The 26,555-nt window shown below is 41.4% G+C and overlaps 1 protein-coding gene across 1 annotated transcript in view; it reads left to right on the top strand.

Annotated features, from left to right (window-relative positions):
• ncanb (neurocan b) overlaps nt 1-26,555 on the top strand; it is a 141,994-nt gene that overhangs the window by 41,540 nt on the left and 73,899 nt on the right. The window contains exons 3-9 of the mRNA XM_044043240.1: nt 6,365-6,594; nt 6,683-6,851; nt 11,062-11,236; nt 13,603-13,730; nt 14,823-15,116; nt 15,957-16,769; nt 21,898-23,040. Coding sequence (XP_043899175.1) covers nt 6,365-6,594; nt 6,683-6,851; nt 11,062-11,236; nt 13,603-13,730; nt 14,823-15,116; nt 15,957-16,769; nt 21,898-23,040 — 2,952 coding nt within the window. The remainder of the gene's footprint in view (nt 1-6,364; nt 6,595-6,682; nt 6,852-11,061; nt 11,237-13,602; nt 13,731-14,822; nt 15,117-15,956; nt 16,770-21,897; nt 23,041-26,555) is intronic.

Below are 26,555 nucleotides of genomic sequence, written 5' to 3'. Positions count from 1 at the left end.
CAGAGAGTCGGCTACATATGCTTCCACCTCTGTTAAGTGACGGTTTCTCCAGGTGCTGACGGCTTCTTTCACTCCTCTTTCAGTCCTCCTGTCTTCCCTGGCCAGAAGGTGAACATTCTCATCATTAAAAGACTGTCCTTTGTCCTTTTAGATGTAGGGGAACACCTGAATTTGTTCCCCTACAGGACAATCCTCATTACGTTCCACTGCATAAACACATAAAACATAAAAGAGGTAAGGATGGAGCGCCATATGAAAAACTAATGTGACCTATTCTCAGGGTATCTCAGGTATTCTCAGGACCTATTCAAGAATGCACTCATTCTTTAATTTAACCGTAGCCGCAGCCACAATATTAACACTGATCAACACATGATGTAGTTTTCTGATGGTAAAATCTCATTTAATGTTATAGCAGCACGAGTAGAGCTTTAACTGAACTCAGCTTCTCTCTCTCTCTCTCTCTCTCCTTGTCACTCGTTCACACACTGACAGACATATTGATACCTGACACATGTGTGCAGTCAGGCTTGTTATAACAAGCTTAACCTAGCGATCAGAGATACAATTGAAGTCGCAACATGAAGTTTATTGCCCGTAACTGAAAAGTGTGCACCTGCTGAACATGGTGCGAAAACCCCTCCAAACACAGAGGAAGTTAGTGAGCGATTTCAGTGGAGCCGTCTGAAAATGGACCAGAGTGTGAAAATTGAACAGTGGATTGAAGAGTGCTCATTCTTAACTCTTCCACTCACATGCTGTCATTTCAATCTCTAGTTTCAGGTCTAACACCATGTGTCCATTTTGTAAGCTATGGTCTCATCATAGTCAATAAAGCCTGGTATGCTGTAGGGCGTGCCTATGGTGTAATTGACAGCAAATTTTGTGGAGTGTGACCTTTCAGTCCTCACACTCAGTGAGATTTCCCCTCAGGTTCTTCCCCCGTGCTTCATCCTTTTATATAAATATGGTTTGTCTGGTTTCAAAAGGCCATTGTGTGACTCCACAGCATTTGCCACTCTCAGCACTCTCTCACTCTCTCTGTCTGCAATTAAACCCTGATTTGGTGTTTGGTGTTTTAGAGCAGCCTCCTTTTTTTCCCCTGTCTTCTTTGGTTTGTTTTTTGCCATGTGGTTTTACACCTCACCCAGGTACTTGTTAAAAGAATGCATGTCTCCATGTCCCTTTACAAAACAATAAGGACAGCAAGCAGTTTTGTCAGACCATCCAATGTCAAAAAAACACACCCACACTTTCTGCTGCTGCTCCTGATATGTTTTATTCATATCAGAAGATAAAAATTATTCACCCACTTTCTGCTCATTGTATAAATGTGCTTATGTTTTGTTTTTTTTAATCGGTTGTTTTATAGTATTATTGCTTTTAATTTTGTAAATTTAAAAGATAAAATCAAGATGAACCTACTGAAAAAGAAGATGGCAACTGTAAATTAATTGAAAGCTTCCTGGAAATCAAATTTATTTGTGCACTGCACCTGAGAACATTGCAACTTCACACCACAGCCAGTGTTTTATTTTACTTTTTGAAATGTTAAATGTAATTTCATTCCAATTATCTGGCAAATGGAGACAGTTTTCCATCGCACTGCTAATTAACTGTAATTGTAGTTGTTCCATGAGTGAGGTCAAAGAATTTGGGGACACCAGAATTTGGTGTTTTTGGTCAATTTAACTTATTCTCATATTCTCTTAATTGAATATAGTATACTGTATGTATATAGATATTTCTTAATACTGTTTTTTGCAGCTTTGCAGAAAATTTGTTAAATAAAATTCAACTTACACAGACTTTCAAGGACTTATCGACAACTACTTAAAACATATGTCTCAGAAGATTTGGTATTTCCTCTGTATTCTGTACCAAAATGTAACATATTCCTTTCCCGGAAAGTTTTTGGCAGGCTATTAAATATCCTGGGCCTTGCAAATAGCACTGCTATTTCATCCTTTCAAATCCTTTTTCACAGTGCCGTCATGCATTTAACAACATGTTGCAGATTTAAGCTAACTAAGCTAAAAAAAATGACTAGTGCAACTTTATCTGAGCCTGCTGTAGTTCAGTGATCAACAAACAGCAGCAAAACTCTTTCAAACAGCTAATCTATGACACGTGCACATGCATCACACACACACACATACTTAGGTGACATGCAGACAAATGGAGTGGAGCAGCAACAACAGGAGAAAATACTTTCCATCAATCCCAGTAGCCCCTGACTGACAGGCTGATGGTTTGGGAAAATTGAGGTCCCTCTATCGCAGCAAAAGCAATTGTGGGCACATTGGAAAGAAAGAATAGGAAAAATATGGGGAGAACATGGAATGATGTTCCCAATTGTGTTAGTATTGAAGCGAAAATGCCATTACCACTCACCCTGTGTCTGTGTGCAGCTCTGTGCCAGCCACATAAAGGCTCCCTGACTGTGTTTAATAATATGAGAGCACCTCTAAAGTGAAGACAGATGGGCCAACAGTGAGGATCACGTTGATGCCGCGGTGAACCGCCAGAAAGAAAATAAGAAAATCCGCGCACTATCTGTAAGCTGCTGAGAGTGGATCCTCCAGGAGGAGCTGGAGCATGAGTCGTCTCACTCGATGCCCTTCTCAACACTTGTGCTGACAGAAAAAAGACACAAGACTGGTTGAGGTCAATAACAGTTGTGCCTGTTAACATTTAACAAAGCCCACCACACTGATGTAGACTTTACAATACAATGTTTTCCACTATGTGGTTTTACAATGTCCTCTTTTTTTTCTCAGCCGTATTGACATTCAGCTCGGTCTTGCCTCTCCTTTTTTTTTGCACTTTTCACCCAACATCCAATTGAGCCTTGTTTAGAAAAGAGTGACAAAGTGCAGCGCCAAACACAAATGGAGACAAACAGCAGTCTTGTTGGGGTTATGTTTGTTGTAGCATTTCCATCTAAATGCAGATTTGTTATAGCAAAGATATTCATCTGTTTACTTTCATTCCCATGGTGGAAGAGGGTGATGATTTGTCTCTGTTTATTTCTGTTTCTTTTATTACTATTTGACCTCCAGCAAATGTAATTTAGGTCTCTTATGAAAGACCCATGCAGATTAAGGTGATTTACTTAGTTGTGTGAATGGCAGCACCAGTGGGGAAATAAAGATGGACATTTGTCCAAGTAAAGAAAGCGGAAAGAGAATGAGGTCAGGATTTAGAAGCTTTCTTGGCATCATTTGTGACTCTGTCTTGCTATTGGCACCACAAGCAAAGAATTGTTGCCTAAATGGTGCTCACCAATGTCAAAACTGGCAAGCAGAGTCAAGACAATTGATGCTGTGGAGATGAAGAATCGTTTTTTTTTTTTTGTTTCTAGCAAGGTCTGCTTAGGGACAGCACTTTTCTCTCTAGAACTGCACTGTACTCACTGAGTGCCTTTGTTGAGTGTTTGGGAGGGAAGGGCACACGCGGGACTGTGTGGTAAACAAAGATCGTCGCGCGACAGCAGGGAGCAGGGCCTGATAGCCTCTTCTGAAAGATCTGTGCGTGTCTGTGTGTGTATGAGCGAGCATGACTGTGTCACCATGTCAGTCTCAACACACAGATCTTCTTCACGCTTCACTTTTCACGTTGTGTCACTTTTTCCCCCACGTTCGACGCACGTACAGCGCTGCATCTTTAAAGCTGTAGTGTGCAAGTTTTAAGTATTAAATTACACACATTTAAATTACAATACATTCAAACCATTGCCAAATAAGTATAACTGTCTGTGATTTTCCTGTGGTTGCCCGTGGTGATGTCCCTGTGCTGCACACAGAGCATGATGCAGTTTACATCACAACTGATAGAGGCAAGGCGGAAAAACAGAAGCGTCATAGCGCTAGTGAACGGTTGAAATATGGCGGAATTTGCAGAGAAGCGCCCACAAAACGTTGTCTCATAACCCGTCCACCTACAGACTGACTGTATTCGTGTCATCATATAGAGACACTGGCAGTGTTATGGTATTTGCTAAGACCTGGATGCCTGTACTCTCAAGCTCCACTGCCTTTATACAAGCAGGACAGCTTCCATGCACTGAAACGTCCTGCAATAATAGAAGCAAGCCTCTGGGATACTGCCCATGACTGGAAAGTGATCACAAATTCCTCGTTTCACCAGAAATCATTACCAATCTCAGGCCAGATCTGATCAATGACGCTTATGAATGCAAAAGCCTGATGTACGACGAAGTAGATGCCGAACAATGTGGCTTAGGTTAGTTGAAGAGGCTTTATAGCCACATCAACAACCAGGCTCTTGTAGTGGATTGGGATTTAGGGACAAGCACTCCGACAAGCCATCAAGGCTCTATCAGTGGCTGCTGAGCGAAGCAGAAGCTGGATTTGGATTAAGAGGAAGGACGCCAATTGGGCGTTTATAAGTTAAACTGCTGAATGACTGGGGTTTTTCGGAGTCATAGACTTCACTTCTGAAACCTTTCGTGGGTTCTTCTTTGCGTTATCAGCCATCTCACTCCACTACAGCTTGTTACAATTGCCTTTGTCTGTCTTGACATGAAATGAATCACTTCCTGTGCGCAGAATGTCAGTGGACAACACAAGAGCTTAACTCCGCCATGCTGAGAATTACAGGGAGAGTTGTGAGGAGAAGACTGATCCTAAAATCAGAATGTTTAGTGTTTACTCACTGGACAATGTTTTCACTGCACTTCCTCTAATGAAAGGTTTTATTCTTTTATAGTGTGTATTCTTTCTTTATCTATGACTTGCTAAATTAGTAGTCTAATCCTCAATAAAGGAATCATTTAAAAGGAAGGCTGTGTCATAATATTACTGGTTCAACACTTAATCTCAAACAGTCAGACAGTTGTTTCAGTCTCTTATTGTCCTTTACATACTAAGGTCCAGATTCTGCCTTCAGGATAGAGGCTTACTATTCCCAAACAATTTCAGACAAACTAATTATGACATTGCCCAACTTATGATAACATTATGTGTGACCCTTTTGTGCTGTATGGATGTGTGTATGCTCACTTATGTGTTTTATGTATTGATTTGTATGCATTTGTATGGATTTCTGTCTGTAAAAGGAAATGACCCTTCAGCGACATGAAACTTTTATCTCACTATACCTTGTATGCGTGTAAACACAAACACAGGGTTAGCGAAGTCTAAAAAATCTGAATCATCCTGAAAATAATGTAGAGTGTATGTATATGCAGACTGATGATACAACTGCAGAGGGACATTGTGCATGAGAGGAGGAACTGAGTAGAAATGCTTCAGTGAAAGCTGCCAGAAGAAGAGAGATGACCAGAGGGGTTGAGTGACACACGCAGTGGTGTTCCTGTGACCGCTGCAAAGACATTGTTCTACGCCTCCAATCTGCCTTTTAATTACACAGAGGAGGGGCCACCCCCGTCGTGTGTCGCGCTTTAACATGCATCCAATCAAATGACCGTGCAGCAGGATACAACACAAAGTGTGCAGGGGAAAAGTGACACTAATGAAAAGAAATCAATAGTCTCATTTTCACCACAGTTCAGCCCCACTGTCTGTACCACCCACCTAGTCAGTGCTTTTATTCTGTTTCTTTTATTTTCCGTTCTTTCTTCTCCTTGTTATTTTTCTTGCTTGGGAAAGGATGCTGATAATGGAGCTAGGAAAGTGTTAGGCTAGTGTTTATGCCACCACAGTGGATATATGTACAGTATATAAGTAGAAACGTGTATAAAAACATGATAATGGCACAGACATAATGACCTGTTTATGAATTCACATTTCCCTCTGCGATGTAAATGAGCCTGTCTTTTCAGTCAAGGTGACACAGGATTAGAGTATGATAGGTACGACTCCACCAGAGTAAAATTAGTTTTCGGTAAAAGACTACAGGGGGAAAAAAGAAATCAGTGGAGCACTGCTGGATTTAGCTGATACCAGAACTCCTGTGAATGCATCACATTTTTCTATAATGATACGCTTTCCCTGTCATCAGTTTTAATTAATGCAGTTTTTGTATCTCAGTGATGGGGTGGTTTAAGCTACACATAGGTGGTAGTTATCGATCCCATAAATGCAATATCAAGGAGTGATGTATGGCGTTTGAAAAGACTTTTGATATCTTGCGTCCCACTGTTTAGGTTGAACAGTAATGGTCCACTGGATCAATGACCAATAATCAGACTGAGACACCATGACTTGATTTCCCATTTTACTCCACAGCCATGGAAAACAAAAGAACCCTAAAGGAGATCCCATGTTTTCTTCTTCAAGAAGCAATTAACTAACACCTTTCATTGTAATGAAAAATAATGTCCTCTGGCTTTATTTACAAAATGGCATTGACTCTCCTCTCCTCTCCTCTCCATCCTCAGGCATAACCAGTGCCGACACTGTGGTGAATATGCGCAGAGTGACCCATCAGACCATAAGCGAGGAACTATCCAAAACTGTTCTCCTCCCCTGTCTCTTCACCTTGCGCCCCAGTGCTGGTTCATCTCATGAACCTCCCAGGATCAAGTGGACCAAAGTCTGGGGCCAAAGAGGTTCTGACGGCTTGCAGAAGGAACAGTCAGTCCTGGTGGCCAAAGATAACGTGGTCAAGGTACAATAACAGAGAAATGACTGGTGTCAAGTGGTTAGTTCTTCTTTCCTTCATTATTCTTTCCCCTTTTGTCTCCCATCCCCATCAGGTGAAGAAGGCCTTCCAAGGTCGTGTCACGTTGCCTGGTTACAGTGTCAACCGCTTCAATGCCAGTCTTGCTCTGACCGGGCTACGTTCCAGTGACTCTGGTTTGTACCGCTGTGAAGTTGTGGTGGGCATCAATGATGAGCAGGACACGGTTCCCCTGGAGGTGACAGGTGAATACCAGACGGTCTTTTTTGTATGATCTCTTTGATGAAACTCTATTATATCATAAGGAAATGGTCAAAAATGTCATATAATCCAAATGTATTCCCTGAGATATATAATGCACCATGATTGGGTCACATTTTTAGGGCAACATGCTACCATCAGGAGCTAACTATGCTCTCTAACATCCTGAGAGTTGTTGTTTCATTTAATTAAGCGATTTGATAGCTAATTAATCTAAAGTCTAATTAACTGATTGAGATAACGAACCACAATTTACCCTGTACACAAGTAATTAAAGGTTTATTAAGTATTAAAGTTCAGGAGCAGTGATTAGCATTAAATAATTAAGAAACCGCTAAAGCTAAATCTTTATTGACAGCTAAGAGGTGCATTTGAAAGTAAACGACCGAGCTACGACCCCGTATCATAAAAATAAACAAATGACTAATATTTGAGTTACAAAACTTAAAAAGACAAATATCTGTCTCTTATTCAAGAAATGGGAAATTTTAATATTTCTCTTTGTGGTTGCTATTTAAGTCAAGTGACCTGTTCATTAAAGTCATGTCACTTCATTTATAGAGAATTTAAAAACGGCAAACATTAATTTGAAGTTAATCATAGTTAGTACCTTACCAGAGCTGTGTTTTATTTCAATTACAGCCATACTCTGTAACATGCTTAAACATGTTAATACTGAATTGTCATATGCATAAAGCATTTGTGGGGAGGAAAGGAAGGCAAGCAGAGTCATAATCCCAATCAGAGTAACTAATAAACCAATAATCAACACCTTTCTGTCATTATCCGTACCGTGTGTGTTTCAGTTCACTCATTGTTACACTCAAGTAACAATGCTGCCATAAATAATATGATCTTGGTTGTATTTGTGCAGAACGTATGATGATGGGGAAAAGAGTGAGGGAACAAGAACACATTAAACGTCATTGACCTGGTGCCACTCAGGTGCCATTCATGCACTGAAAGCGTAATGAAACCAATAAGGTGGGAACCCCATGGTGTACGCTGTAGTCAAATAGTGTTACTCTGAGAGCATTCTATGGCTCTCGGTGGCTTAGCTAAATAGGCAACCCATTTACCAAATTATCTGTATCCAGGACACCCGTATTTTGCCAGACCACCTGGAGCTAGTTCATTGTAGTAGAACTATAATTACTGTGTCAGAGTATTTTAGCTGCAGTGCTATCATCATATTCTTTCCAGGTCACTCACTATTTTTAATAATAAGCTATTATCATAATGACCACAGGGAATCACACGATGCATTAGCTGCTGTGCACCATCATGCCTCTCACCAATAATCCATGCTAATGTTGCACACATTAGTTGTAAAAGCCGTATTTTGTCTTACACAGACACAGCTATGGTCACATTGTCTGTAACTGGCGGTAACAATAGCCTCCACCCCGTCGCCTGTACATGTTTGTATGAAAGCATGTCCGTGTGGATGAGTCATGTTAGTATTAATCACATAGCCTGCTCATAAAAAGTATTTAGTTTTCTGTTTTCAAAACAAACTCCCCTTTTGAAAATTTAGATTTGGAAACCACATGTGTACATATCACATGACTTTTGTTTTAAATTAAATTCACTCTGTTAAAAGTACTTTACATTTTAGTAGCAAGACCCCTGTCACTTTGCCTGAGAAACCCTGTGTCTTCTCCCGCTTGACCAATCGATTAAAATGCTACGAAAACCATTCCTTCAGAGAGAAACCAATTACGTAGCCAGTAACGAGTACCCATCTCTAGGGCTTAGTCTTAATTGGCACTCAGGCCACACGGCAGACCACAGCCGTCTTCACACTAATTCTACGGAGTGTTCAACATAATAATTAGCGAGTATTGATACTGCTCAGCTATATCAATATCATATTAATCCACTCTTCTCTTCTCCTTAACAGATTTGTGTGTCTAAGCCACAATGAAATGACATTCCTGTTCTGCCATCTTGTCTTCATAGTTTTTCCACCGCTGCCTGTGTCTTACATGCTCCCTGTTCTGTCTTTTTTCCTCTTGGCACATATTGACTGGTTAATTGGCTGTGTCTTACCAATCAGAGCACAGCGCCATTGATTGTGTGTCAACCATTGTCTGTGGTGAGATATGGCTGCCCACTATTAAATGGTGTGTGAGGACAATAGATAGCACGTCAAGTGAAAAGCTGCAGAATTTATTCATGAAACCTCTGGGATGTTGCAGACTTTATAGTTGTTAAAATGTTCGAGCTCCTAGATCACCTTCAGTGCTGCCTGCTTTACACTGTACAAGATTCATAATCTTTATTGGGAGTATGGTAAACTTGTTTTTAAAGAAGGTACCTTCTACACGTTCACTCTCATTTCGAGCATCTCAGTGTCCATTCATTCATTTTTTTTAGCGTGAAGGATTGCAGGGGACGTTGAAGCCAGTCTCATCTGGCGTACCGTAGGGTGAAAAGCAGGGTGCACCATATTTGAACTGTTGGAGGAAACCAGTTCACAAGGTCCAAGTTCTCAAGAAGGACATTCAAACGCCGCATCATTCTTAGAAACATAAAAACTGTAGCTTTTTATATTGTGGATTGTTGGGTTATATAGAGAATAACCTCTAAAACAGCTGTATAGGCGGTTTCCCATTTCCCAGTCATTATCTTAAGCTCAGATAATTCATATTTATTATACATAATACCGAGCTCTGTGTGTACCTTATGACCTAATGCTCAACAAGGCAAAAAGTGACTCATCATAAAAAGTAGCACTTAGTATACAGGGGGATTTCTATTATGTCCCATATTACCTACAAGTTAATATTGTTATACTGATCCTTTGTGATTTAAAGCGTTATATGATTTAACAGTATATTTATAATAGTGGGTGTAGTGCTATGAAATAAGCAATAATTGCAAGAGGCAAAGGGACACTGAAGGCTGAACCGTCTTACGTTGAGGCCGTCATGTATTAACCAACACTGCCTTCCCATCCTTCCTCCTGGGGACTGCGTGGGGATTTGTGATGAAGATGTAGAGGGTAAAAATAGAGGGATGAGGCACTGGGTATTTGAACCTCCTGTGTACTGCCACCATATATACACATAGTATGTAGAGGAAGTCTGTTTGTCTCTCTAGTGTATGTATTAGCCACTGTGCTAAGGTCCCACAGCTACAAAGGAAAAACTGGGAGATCAGGAGAAACAAAACTGTGTGTGAGGACCTTTTCTGGAAGTGTACCAGGAGTCCTCATGGACACCAAAACCTGGTCCTTATGAGGCAGATTCTAATTTCTGAGGAAATGGTTCATTTTAGGGCTGAGGTTTGAGTTAGGTTAAAGTTAAGGTTAGGTATTATCGATGATAGTTAAAGGTTCGGGATGATGCTTTGGTTACATTGTCCAAATGAATAGCTGCGTGAACCTGTGTGTGTGTGTGTGTGTGTGTGTGTGTGCACCTAAAGAGCCAGTGCTCAAATTGCCACATATGCCTCCATCTCAACAGAACTGCTGTCACTCTCCCAGACTCACAGTGGAGATAAAGGAGCAGTGTTAGAAGCCAGAAGCCAGTAGCTTTTATGTCAGTGAAAGCTGTCGGGCGAGGTGAGGGAACATTAGATGGACACTTCTGAAGCTATTACATTCCCATTTAAGTTGGAACATACGTTCCTTTCACAGCTCGCCCCAGTTTTTTTTAGCGACTTTAACCTCAATTGTTTATATTCATGTCTACCTCTCACCTTCTCATTCTGTCACCGTGGTTCAGCACAAGCATCGCTTTGAATACAGTGAATCTCTCTCTCTGCTTATTCGTGTCCTCATTGTCTTGCCATCATGAGCATGGAGACAGGCAGAATGCAGCAGGATGACAACGTCTGTTTGGTTCAAGCAGTAAAATAAACATCACGCGTGTCATACACTGTATTCAAGGGTAACATCTCTTTCCTATAATGATAAGCCAACTGACAATCCGTTGCAAATGAGACTCACATGTGCAGGCTGCCGAACCTGAACGCCTTCGCTTTCCCCTGAACGGATGAAACAATGCCGGTACATGATGTGGATGTCTCGAGGGCGTTGTGTTTACCCGTTTTATGAGCATGTTTCTGTTTCAGTGGCTCAAGTTTGCAGTTAATAAATATTTCTGTATCCCAAAGGTTGCACTCATAAATGTATGTATTATGTTTTCCTCCGTATTTGTTATCATGTATTTGGTTTCTCTCCTCCAGGTGTGGTTTTTCACTACCGGGCCCCCCATGACCGTTATGCACTGTCCTTCACTGACGCCAAGAGAGTGTGTGCGGAGAATTCAGCAGACATTGCAACACCGGGCCACATGCAGGCTACTTTCGCTGATGGCTTTGACAACTGTGATGCTGGCTGGTTGTCTGACCAGACTGTCCGGTGAGACTTTCCACTCTGGGTACATGTGTGACAAGTGCTTCAGAGTTTTAAGTTTGTGTTTGTTGCGACTGGAATAACTCTGAAGAGGCGACTTTTAACTGTCACTATGGTTACAAAGGGGATGTACATTTAAATGACAAAACGGTGGCCATTAGTTTTGGGTTTGCATGGGTTTGCTTGGAAGATACTGAAAGACAGAAACAAGAATGTGTTACACGGTGTTATTGCGTGCACCTATACACATGCATAACTGACCTATTTTGGTTAAATTAACAGGCAGAGATTGAATGTGAAAAGTGTGTCTGCTCCGTGCAGCTGTAGCAGAACATGATTACATGATCAGGAATAAGCAACAAGGTGACAATAACAGACCGTAATAACATCATGAACATGACACCAAAAATGTGTCATAGCAAGAGAGAGATAGAGACATTGGCTGATGCTGAATTGCTTACTTGTCCTCACTGGTATCCGTCTTCAAATTCCTCTCCTCTTTCAGCATCTACATTTTTAACGGCATCTCTCATGCACATCACTGTGTCCCTTTACACTGGTGTTTTCTGTGATCAGATAGTGATCGGATAGTGCTTCACCACATGCATTTACACCTGGTATTATATAACATGTGTCTCCCGTGTCCACATCAAGATCCGGTTGCTCTCCACCCCTTTATGTCACCTCCCCCACTTCTTCTGCAACAACATCAACAACAGCGTTAGCCACATGTGAAGTCCTGCCACTGTACAGACTCGTCTTTGCTTAGCAGGGGAAGAAGTCGCGTTCGACAAGCGTAAAACTGACTAATGCAGAGGAGACGGCACTTTTGTCTTTAGCTGTGCCACCAACGTTGAGAGGGATTTGACTTATTCTTTAGCTAACCTTAAAACACTTTCATTTACAGTTTCAGGTCTTTTTTAATATAGCATCATGTCCATTCTGTAAAGTATGGTTCTATTTAGGGCAAAATAGACAACAAACACAGTGTGCTTCAGCGTGTAGCTATGATTTACCACACATGCCAGTCCTCACTCTCTTCTTTAATATCCACTTCTCCCTTCTTCCCCAACTGCAAACCCCTCATCCATATCAGTTCTGGTTTTACAAAAAACAAGATAGTGTCAGTCTAACCAAGCAGTACACAAATCAGTGTATGATTACACGTTGGGTTGGCACATGGTTTATGATTAAGAAAAGAGGACGCAGACTAATTAGCCCCTTGGTTAGAGTTGGCATGGAAACAAATAAAATCAGCTCGTAACAACGTCATATTCTTTAGCGGTTTGTAATGGGATCAAAAATGGTTGCAACAATTAAGCAAGTTAAACCGTTTTTTAAAATAAACCAAATGAATTACTCTATGTAAACATTTTATTTCCAAATAAAAATGTGCCACATAATTACAGTTATTAGTTTGCGCACAGGAAACAAAGTATACTACTTCTATCTGCCCTCTCTTTGCTGTCTGTCACGCTGCTGTGCATCCTTCAACACCAGACTGAGCCCAAGTCGCAGTGTTCCCCATAACAACATTTTAATTTCAAATTGCTGTTGTAGCCAAGCAAGCTGACAAGTGTTTTTCTGCAAAGCTCCCTCTCTCTATTTTTTCCTCTCCTTCTGTCCTTCACTCCTGTTGTTTTCACTCGGGAGCAATCTAATTGGTCCAGAACCAGAAGGCTCCGACTGCTCATCAGCCATAAGGAAAGTGTCCAATTAATACAGCGGAAAGAAATACAGACATCAGCCGTCGTAGCATCAGCCACCATGCTGAAAGAGGATGCATAATCTTTTAATCAGCTTCTCTGCCTATGCCCAGGTGCGGCTGGAATCAACGCTCTTGAAGAATAATTGCACAGTTGGAACCTGAATATTGTAAATCGCAGTTTTATCAGCTGCATGCTGCCAAGCCTCTGAGGGAATTTGTGATTCCTCTCACCTATACTTGACTTACAATCTCTATCCCATTTCAAAAGGATTGAATAAAGAATAAAGGTTGGGTTCATTCATGGACACGCACGTATTTTAAAGCAAATGTTTTTCAGTTCATGTCCTTAGATTGATGTGACATGTATGTTTTTGACTGTGGTCTTTTAGTCTTTGGGTAGAAATGTATGTTTTTGTTGTTTTTTTTTTTTCTTCAGGAAATATATTTGGGTTATCTCCGTGAGGAAGATATGATTAAAGTCAAAGTATTCAAAGTAGGCAATGATAAAAGTGGAGTTCAATTTTCATCTTATTTTGTATGCATGTGAACACAGACTCATCCCCTGGGAGCTAAGTTTGTCTGTAGCTACCTTTTTCAAGGCCAGGCTATATTAATCTCCCTCTCGCTTTGTCTCTCTGTCCCTGTCTTTTGGTTTTCTCTGCAGGTATCCCATCCAGTCGCCTCGACCTGGTTGCTATGGCGACCGCGAAGACTCACCTGGAGTCCGTAACTACGGCAGCAGGTCCCCCGAAGAGCTGTTTGATGTGTACTGCTTTGCAAAGGAACTTCAAGGTAGGAGTCAGGAGTTTGGACTTGAAATTTGGGTTTAGTCATGCATGGACCCACTAAGTGTGGGGAGGTTGTGACCATGAAGGAAGAGGGAGTTCATAGACATATAATAATAAGAAGAACAAGAACAAGAAGCAGAACTTTGAACTGTGTTCAAGAACTTGTAGGTACAGTGGAGGTACAGAGTGACACAGAAGACAAAGAGAGAGTTGGTTGGTAGCATTATCCTAAAACATTCTGAGTATGATGCCACAGGCAGAGATGGTTAAGACATAGAGCAGGTAAACAAATGTATTTTACATTGATTCAAATTGTAAAATTGTAAATTCAGTAATGACTAATATATACATAAGTGTTCTAGTGTTACCCTTACCCTCTGGCCTTTCACCTCTTTATCTCAGTTAGGTCAATTAGAAACATATTTGTTTCCAGTTTGTAGCTCCAGGATCCTCGTAGATTCATATTCATCCTCATTTACAGTCTTCCCCTCGAGCTCATCAGCAGATCACCTAATCTCATGTGTGACGAGCAGATGTAGTCATCCTCATAAAGCTCTTTCTGTCTCTCAAAGCAAATTTTTTGCATAACTTTTTTTTTTTACCATCACCTTTCTTCATCTGCTACTTTCTTCCTGTACTTAAGTTGTTTCTGTGCACTAGTCGTTCTCTTTCTTCCTCTCTGCAATGCTTTGAAATCAAAGAACTGCCTTTATATAGTCTGTGCTTTGAATAACTGATGAGTTATTTTTTTTTTTTATTTCAGGCAAAGTGCTTTCTTATGCAAAAACCAGTAAAACTTCTCTTTTATCCCTCTGCTCCAAGTCTCTACCTTTTTTGTTGTTTTCACAAAAGGATGAAGAGATGATGCTAGAACTTTCTGCCTTTTAAAGAAGACGATAATGTCGTCACGCTCATCTGCACACACACACACCAAAAAAACAAATGTACCTAAAACTGGAGGAAAAACAAAGTCAATTCAATCTTCAACCAAATTTACAACAAATGGGATGCGTCATATCGGTGCTGTTTACATAAACAATTCATGAGAAGCATGGAAATCACTCTACACTGACCTTTTTCCATTTGCTCTTCACAGGTGAGGTCTTTCACTCCACAATGCCAGAGAAGCTGAGCCTGGCCACAGCCTCCACCCACTGCCACTCCCTGGGTGCCCAGCTGGCTACCGTCGGGCAGCTCTATCTTGCCTGGCAGGCTGGTCTAGACCAGTGTGATCCTGGCTGGCTTGCAGACGGCAGCGTCCGCTACCCCATCAATGTCCCGCGGAAGAACTGCGGTGGAGACGAGCCAGGCGTGAGGACCGTCTACAACAACCCAAACCGAACCGGCTTCCCTGACACCACAGCCCAATTTGATGCCTACTGCTACCAAGGTACTGAGAGCTTTGTGGTGATGAATGTGATGTGCCAATATTTGCTAATATCCATGGCAACAAGAAGGGGAGTCTGGATCGGAATATGCTCTCTATTCTGCTCTTTTAATTTGCACATGTTTATGTCACACATGATGTCGTTGTGAAGAGACTGTGTGACATTTGTATCCTCATGGATTTCAGGGGTTGCATGTCTAGAGGGATAAATTGAAGGGGGATCCCATCACTGGCCAACTCAGACAGGAATATTTAAATTTCACGTTCACATTGGGATTATTCACTATTGCATATTTCCTAATTTGTATCTTATTTTGTTTGTCCAGATTGCAACAGATGGAAAAAATACACTTCCACTGCTCAGGAAAAAAAGGAAATACTGATATTTTCATCTTTCACAATGACAGCTTATAAAATTTTCATTGAAGCGAAACAACTGCATAACCCAATCATTTTAAGGACACGAGAACAGCATGAGAGCAGAGCAGCAGTGCAGCTGTCAAAACAAACAGCTGATGGATGAACCTCATCACTGCACCAGCAATGTTGTATGCACATTAACATTATGACTCCAACAAATCAAATCATTCAGATAGACAAAGTACATGTAGATGGCAAATAGCTTTATTTAATCATATAAATTTAGCCCCGTGTAAATAATATTGTCAATACAACCTCATTTGTTATGACGTGCAGGAAGTATACACATGTTTGCTCATGTTTGGATGAAATCAATTGTGATGAAAGCTATGGTGCCGGCTCTGATATTAAAAAACAGTATCACAAAAAAACAAAGCAACTTTTTCTCCTTTTGGTGAAATGAGGCTGTTGTGTGTGTTGCAGCTCATCAACCAGCAGGGATGCAGGCCGCTGAACCTCAGGCCTTACACCAAACTGCCGTCACGGCAGCACAGGATGTGTCCTTAGGCACCGGAGCCATACGCAGTGCCCCGGATCTCAAAACCTCTACCTGGACTGGCCTGGTTGACTTGGACAAAGCAGGAGTGAACTCCATTACTGGACTCAACAACTCCTCAGAGATCTCTGAGGAGCACATAGTCGTCCACTTAAGGCCTGATGGGGGTTGGAAGGAAGGAAAGAATGGCTTGAGAGGAAACCAACTCAGCACAGAGACAGATGTACAAGAGAGCACCAACACCTTTGGCCTTTCTGCCCTTGAGAGCATGGAGAGTCATGGAGGTTCTGCTCATGAGGAAGAAGATGTTGGCTATTTTGGTTCTGACAGCCCAAGTTTATCATCCACAGCTTCTTCCACTCCACAGCCTCAAGCCACTAACAGTTTATTCACTGAGTTTGTGAACACTCTGATGAAACCCTTTCGGTACTGGACTGGTGGTGGGGGGGATAAAGAGTTAGAGAAGAACCAGACGCAGAGCGAGGCTTCCAGGAAAAACCTGAGTTTACCTAAAGCCAGCAGAGACAAGGGCAACATGGACAATGCCATCATGGAGCAAAACAGTGATAGTTTTCCCTTCAGGGCTCCAACCAGTGAACTGCAGAGTCCAGTGGACGGTCTGTCTGAGCAGGAGAAGGAAGTGACACCACTGTTTCAGTTTGAGCCTGCAGGTGGAAACACGGGGACAGGAGAACAGGCCTCCAGCACATCTGCTGATGCCACTCTGTCCACTGTTAATGGTAAGAGACCAACACTGATTTATTTGTTTTTTAAGTTTAAACTTCAAAATAACATCAGTATGAAATTTAACCAGAAACAATGCAACATTTAAAAAAAAGGTCTCCACATTCTCCATGCCAGTCTCTCTCCCTCTGAGTATACCATAATATATTCCTCCACAGGGTAATATGAAGAATGGCCGTAAATTTAATTAAAAAGTAATTGCATACAAGCAAAAAGGTCATATAGCGCATATAGTAATGCTCAATGCTGTAGTGAAACGGAGATTATATTCTCATATTCACTGACAGAATGCTTTGTTTACAGTGCATGCTGCCAGAAACAAATAACCACTAAGCTGGAATTTTAATCCATCATGATTTAATAAAAGGTTAGCTCACATATTTATGGTTTATTCAGAGAAACAACATACCTGCATTAAAATTGGCAGCTTATTTTTATGAATTACAATTCTGGTTCTAGCTGTGGGAAAAATGATTGGAACTGATAAGAAAAGCTATGCAACGTGACCAGACAGGAAGTGAAGTTTAATCACCCACTTAATGAAAATGAAGCTTCATCATGGGGGATTGAACAGGAGGAGCCAAGTGATGCTCCGTTTATATGGGTTGAGATGTATGTTTGTTTGGTGGTTGAAAAGGTGCTGATGTGTGCATCGTCATGTCGTTGAATATAAAACGAGGCAAAGGTGTAGAGTTGCATCCAAGCTGCTTTAAGGCCATTTCGGGTTTTTTTTTTTTTTTAATGGGAAAAACATTGAAATTGAAATTGAAATTTTCAGAAGCAGCATGAGTTTTGGGGGGTTTATACAGAAGAGCATGTGCGAGCGTCGTCACCCTCAGGAATCCTGTAGTGCAACACAGTTGACGTGAGAAAAGTTCAGCTCGAGCCTTGTTGAAAACACCCTGGCAACAGAACCCCAAGATCACTTCTTCTAGTTTATAACTTCTGGGGTAAAACCAGATTAAAGTTTAGAGGAATGGCTCATGACTGGAAGTATTCCGGACCAATAACTACCAGAGCAAGGCAGCAACATTCATGGCAAATTACACTTCAGAAGAGGAATGTCCCAGATAGGAACCAAAAAGAATTTGTATCACACCCTTGGGTGGAAAAAGGTAGTTTTCTTTAATGGCCACCACAAATAACACATCCTTGGCATCAGCTAAAAGGGGAGGATACAAAGTAAGACTAACACTCTCCCACAGACAGCCAGTGGAATGATTCAATAAAGGGTCTAGGCTTCTCTCACCTAGCAATTGGGGGCTTTATTGATATAAATACTCACTGCTGTGCTACCTGAAATTGGATGACACCCCCAGGCATTAATGCAAATTCAAGCGTTAGTCTGTATGGATTATTCACAGCCGTATCCAATTAACGCGCAGGTTGGGCCGCTCCGCCGCTCCCCCTCACCGCCATCTCTGTCTCTGCCAATTAAGCCGTGGCTCTCTGAAGGTAGGCGGTAATGATCACTACAGTGTACAGTGAGGATGAGCGGGACAGGAGGGGGAAGAGAAGATCAAGGAAGAGGGAAGAAAGGCGAAGATGGGAGAAAGGGAGCTAAGGAAGTGTTGTTTCTTTCTTTAATGTTAATGTTTTATTGAAAGTGGCCCAGCTGATGCGACGTCTTAAAGTAGCATTAGGAAGCTAAATTAACATTGTTATTGTGCACCTCAGGCTACTCCTTGAATCTCAGCACTCATCAGTAGGTGGTTTGATGGCGTCACACCACTTTGATAGTGGAACATACTGGTACTTTCAACACACAGTGGGATTCTTTTTTTATCGACTTAAATTATTTTGTGAATTGGGGAAATGTCTTTGACTTATGGAAGTCCTGAAAGGCCAAAAGTTTTTCAGGCTCATTTTCTTTTTTTCCTCAAAGGGTGAAAAGAAAATCATCTGCTGCCCTTAAAGAAAAGTGGATTTTTTTTTGTGTGTCAGGTTTCTTATTTGTTTCTTTATATTCATCTGAGCCACAGCAAGCTGAAGTGATTTAATTTATTATTTTGGTTATTTTAAATCCCTTTGTCAGACAGCTGTGACTTCTCCCATGTGTCCAGGAGCTGCACGCTGTCATGCACAACCTAAATGACAAATCCACAGAGATTGATTGATTGATTGATTTTTTTTTTTTTTCTTTGATGGTCCACTGGCCCACACCAGTGTGATGGCCTCCTGGGATTATGGCAGTCAATCAGACCTTGATTCTCAACAATTACTCAAAGTCAGCATGGGGAGGTGCAGAAAAAATACTTTTATTGCTTGTACTCTTTCCTCTTTCATTCTTCCATTTACCCTGTAGCTGAAAACAAAAATGGTATTAGAGGTAAAAGTTGTTTTAATAGCTATTAGAAGGAAGAAACCAAGAGACCAAAGTATGTGATTTGTTCTGTCTAGCTGCCTGTGTATGGATCTCCTTCAGTATGGCATCAAATACTCTACATATAGTTCTCTTTATGAATAATCAATGGCACTAGTAAAAGGTAATACATTTATTTATTTATAAAATTACTAAAGTTACCGGTTACCAGTGGGTAACGTTGACATGTACAGTATCTAGTAGTGGTGATAGTAGCATGTGATGTGATCTAAAATATCTGGAAACATGCAATTGATAAACATTACTTCCTTTTTAATATTTAATATAATATATTCATATTTGATTCATCATTTTTTCGCAAGTATTTTTAGCTCCAGCTGCAATGCAGTTGCAAAAAAAAGTCCCGTTATGACAAAATCCATGTTTGCTTTCCACCAGACACGAGACAAACCCCAGAGGAGTCTGCATGTTGACACACAATGACGTAACTTCTCCTCTGTGATATTTATCTGCAACGGGGCTGAGGTGGCATTGTGTCCCTCCCCTCTTTTCTGCCTTCTCACGGTTTAATATCATGCGTGTCTGACCGGAGGGATTCTCTCAGTCCGTTTACTCCAATAAAGTGGAGTCAACACAGCAGAACCACTCACAATGGAAGAACAGCATTGCTGTCTGAATGGGGTTTATTATTACACGTTTATGGAGTTATGTGTGTGTGTGTGTGTTTGTGGCATTTCCAAGCATTTCCCCTGAATAGATTTACAGCAGCAGAGATGAACTTTAACCAAGCTTTGAGTAGCACCATGGAACCAGCCAGACCTACACCTAATTGTCTCATTGTATTTATTACATGGGTCATTGCATAGATGATCAAAGCGGATGAATGCGCTTCATAACTCTCACTTTCATCCGTGTGTGTAGTAAAAGTATGTAATTAGCTATTTAGATTATTAATAGCACAATTACGCCGGTCTACGTGGCTCTTATGGAAATGAACTTCAGGCTCATAAACCTCACTTAGGCATAAAGCGGCACCAGACCTTGTGAATAATTGAAATAGATTTGAATATTTTATGCAAGAACATATTTGTATATGTTGTTTCTCTCATGATAATTTGTTGTGGTGCGTGCTGCATGCTCCTCCCCCCCCGCCTTCACTCTGCTGTATTGCTAACTGAGCTGAGCTAAGGATGGTAGCAACACGAGCTGGGCCTCGCAGTAACACGATTGTGCTGCTGCCGTAAAAGAAACCCGAGCTACAAACCAGCCGTGAGTCACACACGCAAACAGAATGAATAATTGATGGTATGCACACGGAGTCTGGTTTAAAGTAACCTGATAAGGTACACTGGACCACTTTATCGAAATAATCAGGTCTTAGATGGAGTTTGTTGTGGAGCAAATCATTTATCGTGTTAAAAGTGCTCCTGTGTTCTTTCCACACTGAGCAAGTGTACTCAGGCGGTTGTTTGGTGTAACAGAATCTACACAGAAAAAGAAAACAGGGACAGAGAAGTGTGAAATTACTTTGAATACAACCTTCCATCTTTTTAGTCTCTATCTGTGTGTTTCTGGTCTTCCACATGGAGCAGCACTGATTCGAGCCACTGGTGAGGACAGAAGCCCACAATATACAGCTTTATAGTACATTTGCAGCTATTTTTATTTGACTACAAACCTTTAGCAGAAACACATTAGACATAATGCAATAAGAGATGTTGGGAAATTTGTTTAGCTAATGAATAAATAAATAAATGGGACTAGAGGAAACGTGGTTGTGGATGACAACACAGTACTGTACACTGTAAACTGGAGTGGAACGTGCACCACGTCATGTCATGTTCATGTTTCATGTGAGAAATTGCAAGAATGAGAAAAGATTGCGTGGCCGCAGCAACATATTTCATTTGGTCTGTGGAGGTGAAGATGATAAGAGCTGCTGGTGAAAACAGCTTGAGGGAAAAAATAATCTGCTCGCCAGATTACGTTTTTTTTGTTGCAGTCAAGATTGTTCGATTGATTGGTTTGTATAATTTTGATGTGAAGATAAGTGATTTAAAAAACACACAAAAAAAATGTTTGAGGAAATATTTTATACATCAGATGGTGGCATTAACTTAATTAATTTCTATTTATGGTTTTTTTCTGTGTCGCGATTACTGGTCTTATGTGGGCGCACTCACTCTGAAGCCAGCTATCAAATGTGATCACATCATACAAGTGCTAATGAGTCATCTTATATAATTAACTTATAATTAAAAATGCAAAAATATGTCACAATTATAATTTTAATTTTAACTGTTCCAAATTTAGACATGGAAATATAATGTTATTGAGTGGAAGCTAACATTTACCTAAGACAAAAGATGGATATAAGTTTAGGTAGTAACTATGGTGTGGCCTTTTTAAATGTAAGCACATTTATTTTCTATTTATATCATGTATATGAGATGATTTCCTCTCCTAATCAATGAATTTTGTATTATTTGGTAAACAATGAGCACTCAAAGCCAAGGGGACACAGTCCCAAAGGATGTGGTCTAAATTTCAGTTGACTGTCTGCCCTCACTTGATTAATTTTATTATCCCAGACAGAAACTGTTTTACTGTGTGCACAACCTGAGTTAATGCAGGGACTTTAGTCTTGGGTTAAGATACAATTTCATGTTCCAAGAACACCTTTTTAGCTCATGAAAGCCAGTCGTGAGTTTTTAATCGCTTATTCCTAATTCAAAAGAATTAACTTCACCTGATGGTGACATGGAGTGACTTTATCTCCTCTGTCTTTTTGTTCCCTGTAGAATTCACCGCATCAACTCTCGACGAGAAACCTCCACCCAGTGACACTCAGGTTCCCAAAGGAAGCTCCCACAGTGCTCCTGCCCCCAGCAGCCACTTTCAGTGGGCCACGTCCATGCACGGCTCCAAAGTGGGACCTTCTGGAAATGTGGTCCATGTGGGTAAACGTCCGTCCTGGGAGCGCATGGAAGCCAAAGCAGGGCCTCTCGAGGTGATGACCCTCCCCAAGTCCCTCCTGCAGGAAAACTCTGAAAATTACTCAGGCGAAGGAAAGGATCAGGATGAAGAAGGCACCGCCTCCCCAACAGATGCTAGGATTGTGGCGGAGATAGAGGGGAGTGGAGAGGGGACCCACTTTCCTCGTGGAATAGGAGTGAAAGTCAGCAGCTTGGACAGCAGTGGTGTCAAACTAAGCCCTGAAAACGAGTCTCCACCCAGCCTGAGTGAGCTTGTAACTGTGGCTGAGCAAACCACTTTGTCTCAGTGGCAGCTAGTTGAACAGCCAGCCTCCTCACACCCAGGCTCCCAGGAGCAGGACGCAGCAGAAGAGGCTGTGGGTGAGATCTATGTCAGAACCACTAAGAACCTCTTCACTGCCTCTTCACACAGAGGGGAGGTCAGTTCGAATTCAGGATTTACTCTTCTTTTCAGGAAGCACAGCAAAGGCACAAGCAGAGAGGAGTTGGGGACATCCACGCCCGAAGCCTTGATGGAGGTGCTGACACCGTCTTATGTAACCACACCAGAGCTTCTGCTGACCAGCAACACCCCAAGGACAGAAATGACAGGAGAAAACTCCTCTCACAGCTCCCCCACAGATGAGCCATCTATCTCTATCTCATGGCTTCAGGAAGAGAAGGAGCAAATAACAAATGCGCCCGTCCTGCAGCAGGGTCAGGCTACTCCAGCACCTACTGTGGGATCTCACTCGACTACAGGGGTCATCCAGTTGACCACTGACTCTAAAGATAGCACCACACAAATGGAATCCGGGTCTACAGTGTCTGAGTCTGTCAAAGTTGGAAGCCGGTGGACACCATTCAAAGGTGTGGACCAAAAATCCAAGGAGACGACGGACAACAAAGACACAAACAACCCTTTTGGGTTCTTTGCACCCAACTGGGCCCTTGGTCTCCTCCCATCAGGTATGTGTTGGTGGTGAATTCATTTCACTTTCATCATTATCACAGAATGGTATCCTCCGTTATATGGTTACATGTATACCCTTCATCTCAGCTCAGATTTAGTCTCAGTCTCTATGCTGCTCTCGCAGACATAATGCATTCTTAATTCAGGTCCGTTCCTTCCTTTTGCCTTCACATCCCCTCTCTCTCTCTCTCTCTCTCTCTCCATCCCTTCCTCTCATGTTGGTATGGCAGAAACGACCCGTGCACTCAGGTGAGACCAACAAGGGCTCAGTGAAGTAATTAGAGGGTCAGAGTGAGTGCAATTAGGTGAATCGTGAAAAAGCAGAGATCCTAGTCCCCAACAAATCGATGTAGACACAAACTAGGTGGAACTCGTAATTGACTGAGGTCTCTTTTTCCTTTTTCCTTTTCTTTCTTTTTCGTTTGAATTACTCGTATGTTTTTGTTGTTTTGATAAATACTTGATTTTCTCTTATGTCAGAAAAAGCACAAACCAATTAACAGAACAAAAATAGTTATCCTTGGGCCACTTGTCTCTCCCCTGTCTAATTTTGCAACCCTGAGACTCAAAATACTGTATGTCTCAGAGGATAATGATAGTTATTGTGCTTTTGCTCAGCCTGTGCCACTCATTCACAGTCATCTGTGTTTCTGGTATTCTAGGCTTTTATAGCACTTTAAAAAAAAAAAGACTCAGGCAGAACATTAGTCAAGTTGCTTAGTAAAATCTGTTTCTAAAACGTTTCTTTATGAGTCATTATGAGGAGAGATCAGAGCTGGTAGCAGGTGAGTAGTTGCTTTTACATAAAGCTTTTAATGTCAGTAATATTTCTGGTAGCCTATAGAAGTACATTTAGAGTACATTTGCTTGAATTCTACCATCACAGTCAAGAGAAACATCAATTCAGTCACTCGGGTTAATCTGATAGCACTGCCATTATCAGAAAGGCCTCTGTTCTGGTCTCTGGTCAAACTTGTGCACCAGCAAATATGCATGTCCAGACACCGATCTAAAATCCAGCTAATGCTACACTACCAGGAATCAGTTCTTGTGGTGATTAAGTCGTAAAACAGCCAGTTGCAGGAAGGAAAATATGATCCTGGTACATCTTTGTCACTTTATTCTGTGAAAGAGAATAAAGGGAAATGACACATCCTTTTCTATGATCATATTTTGTACATTCTTCATGTTTTTACCTTCTTGCTCACTTTACCGCATTTTACCGCTGGATTATTGTCGGTGCCTTTCATCTTTTTCAAGTAGCAGTGTTGACCATCTTTATTCTGCATTTTTCTCTCTCAGGAGAACCATCCTGAGTGTTGTTTTCCCTGAGAGTGAAGGACACTTACTGAACATGGAAAACCGTTATCAATAATGTCTATACAAAGAAGTTCAACCACATTTTGTTTATTTCAGATAAAATGATACTCCTTATACTCAATATATTATATTATAATGCTGACATATTCTACATCAGAGGAAAACTCAGAGACAACAGTCAGTACAGGAGTACTTGTTCTGATTAGCTGACATTTGAATGGAGTGAGAGGGCTCTGCTCTGGTTGAGTCATTAGAAGGATGAGACCCCTCCCACAGTGTGACCTTTTGTAGTTGTCAGTTATAGAACAGAGAATATTACAGCAGTGGTTGTCTGGTCATTACTGGTGAGAGAAAAAGACAGAGAAGAGGGAAAGGGCAGGAGGACGGACAGACTCGGGGTCAAACTCTGTACTATAACACGTCCCATGGACCTCCAGAGACCACACTGTCCCTTCTTGTCTTCATTTTCTTTTCCTACGCTGCATACAAATAATGTTATACACATAACGCTGTCTGTTCAACAATACCAAACAGAGGTAAAATAATAACATCAACAACAACAAAATAATCTCCAAAAGTTGCGCACTGCAGCTTTAAATTACCAATTCCGGTTTGGTACTCTGGTACAAACAGGGTCCAGGATCACTCTGAGTTATAGCTGTCCTGGGCCTGTGCCTTACCCTGAGCTCAGGATGGATCAGACCTCTCGCCACATCAATAACACTGCAGTTAACCCTCAATCAAATGACAGCGTTACATTTGGAGGAGAAGAGCCAGCAGGTTGAAGTGTGTGTGCATGTGTGTGTGTGTGTTGGGGGCTGAAAGAAGGAGATGAATGGACACAGGGACAGGATGTTGTGGCATATTATCACTATGGGTCTGTGGATAGATGTTCAGCTTGGCTGCTTGATTACGTTGTCCTTGGACAGGCTTTCTGAATCAGTGAGAGGGCACAGTCTCTGTGCTGCATAGAAAACCATTGATTTTCCTGCCTCTGTCTCTATGTATCTCCTATGTTTTTTCCCTCTTTCCTTCCTTCTCTCGTTTCCTTGTCTCTGCCTTCCTAACTATCCCAACCCCCATTTCCCTCACTCCCCACCATCTCCCTGACTTTATGTCTTTTATTACCCCGCTGGTCATTGTTATGAGACTCCCGGCATAATGTTTTCATAGCCTCTTGAACTCCAGTGTGATGCGACTCAAGGAAGTGAATAGCCATCTAACCATATCTGTGTCCTGCATGATGTTCAGCCTCAGTAGAATCTCCATCACTGCCTTTTAAAGGAAGGGCCTCCCTTTAAATCCATTCACTGTCTAATCTGTCATCCCTTTATCTGCTAATCATCTCCAACTTTTCCCCTTTATAGTGGAATTCCACCATTTATTTTTCCAGCTGTTGACTTTAATCCCGTGCTATTGGCTGCTGCTTATTAAACAGATGGGATTTGGTGACGAAAATCCTTGAGGGACACTGGGCTCTATCATGGTGTGGGGTGAAACGGCATTACACTAACTGAGCAATGGCTCTTTGTATCCTGTTAACCAGGGGGAACGACTAAGCAACAAAGAAATGAGCTCATATATAGTGTGGTGAACTAAAATGCAGTCCCTCCAGGATGCTGTGATCCAAACTGTTTATGTAAACCAAATGAAAGCATGCAAAGTCCTGAGCCATAAACATGTACACACCCCGAAAGTCACTACGTTGTGACTGTTAAGATCCAGGTGTGTGTGCTGTGGTGTCCTGCACAAGTGGTGGAACACAAACAACAACAAATGTTAGGTGACAAATCCTTTTCAACTGCAAAACATTTCTATTTAGCCAATCGAAATTGTTAGTGGTAACATTAGTCACATGTGACTAAGGCATTCTTCTTTGTTTGTTTGTTTGTGTGTGTGTGGTTACTTAGAACACACCTGAAACACTAACCACATTTAATGAGTTTGAAAAAGAAATGAATTGCCAGCGACTTTTTATACCAGAGTTATACCAGTGAGGCCATTGTCACTTTCTCTTGCTTTTGTTTTTTTTTAAATCATCACAGATAATCAGGCTTCGCCAGGAGGGCTTAGAAGTCACACTGAGCCTTGTTATTTACTTTGCTCTGAAACTTTTAATCCACCAAAGTTTGTAACAAACATTTCTAAATCAAACTTTATGTAAACACCTGTCAAAATGATTCAATAAAAG

This window comes from Solea senegalensis, linkage group LG14 (assembly GCF_019176455.1).
Source record: "Solea senegalensis isolate Sse05_10M linkage group LG14, IFAPA_SoseM_1, whole genome shotgun sequence".
NCBI classification, from domain to species: Eukaryota; Metazoa; Chordata; class Actinopteri; order Pleuronectiformes; family Soleidae; genus Solea; species Solea senegalensis.
The sequence above is the reverse complement of the archived record's forward strand: the minus strand, read 5'-3'. Positions and strand labels throughout refer to the sequence as shown.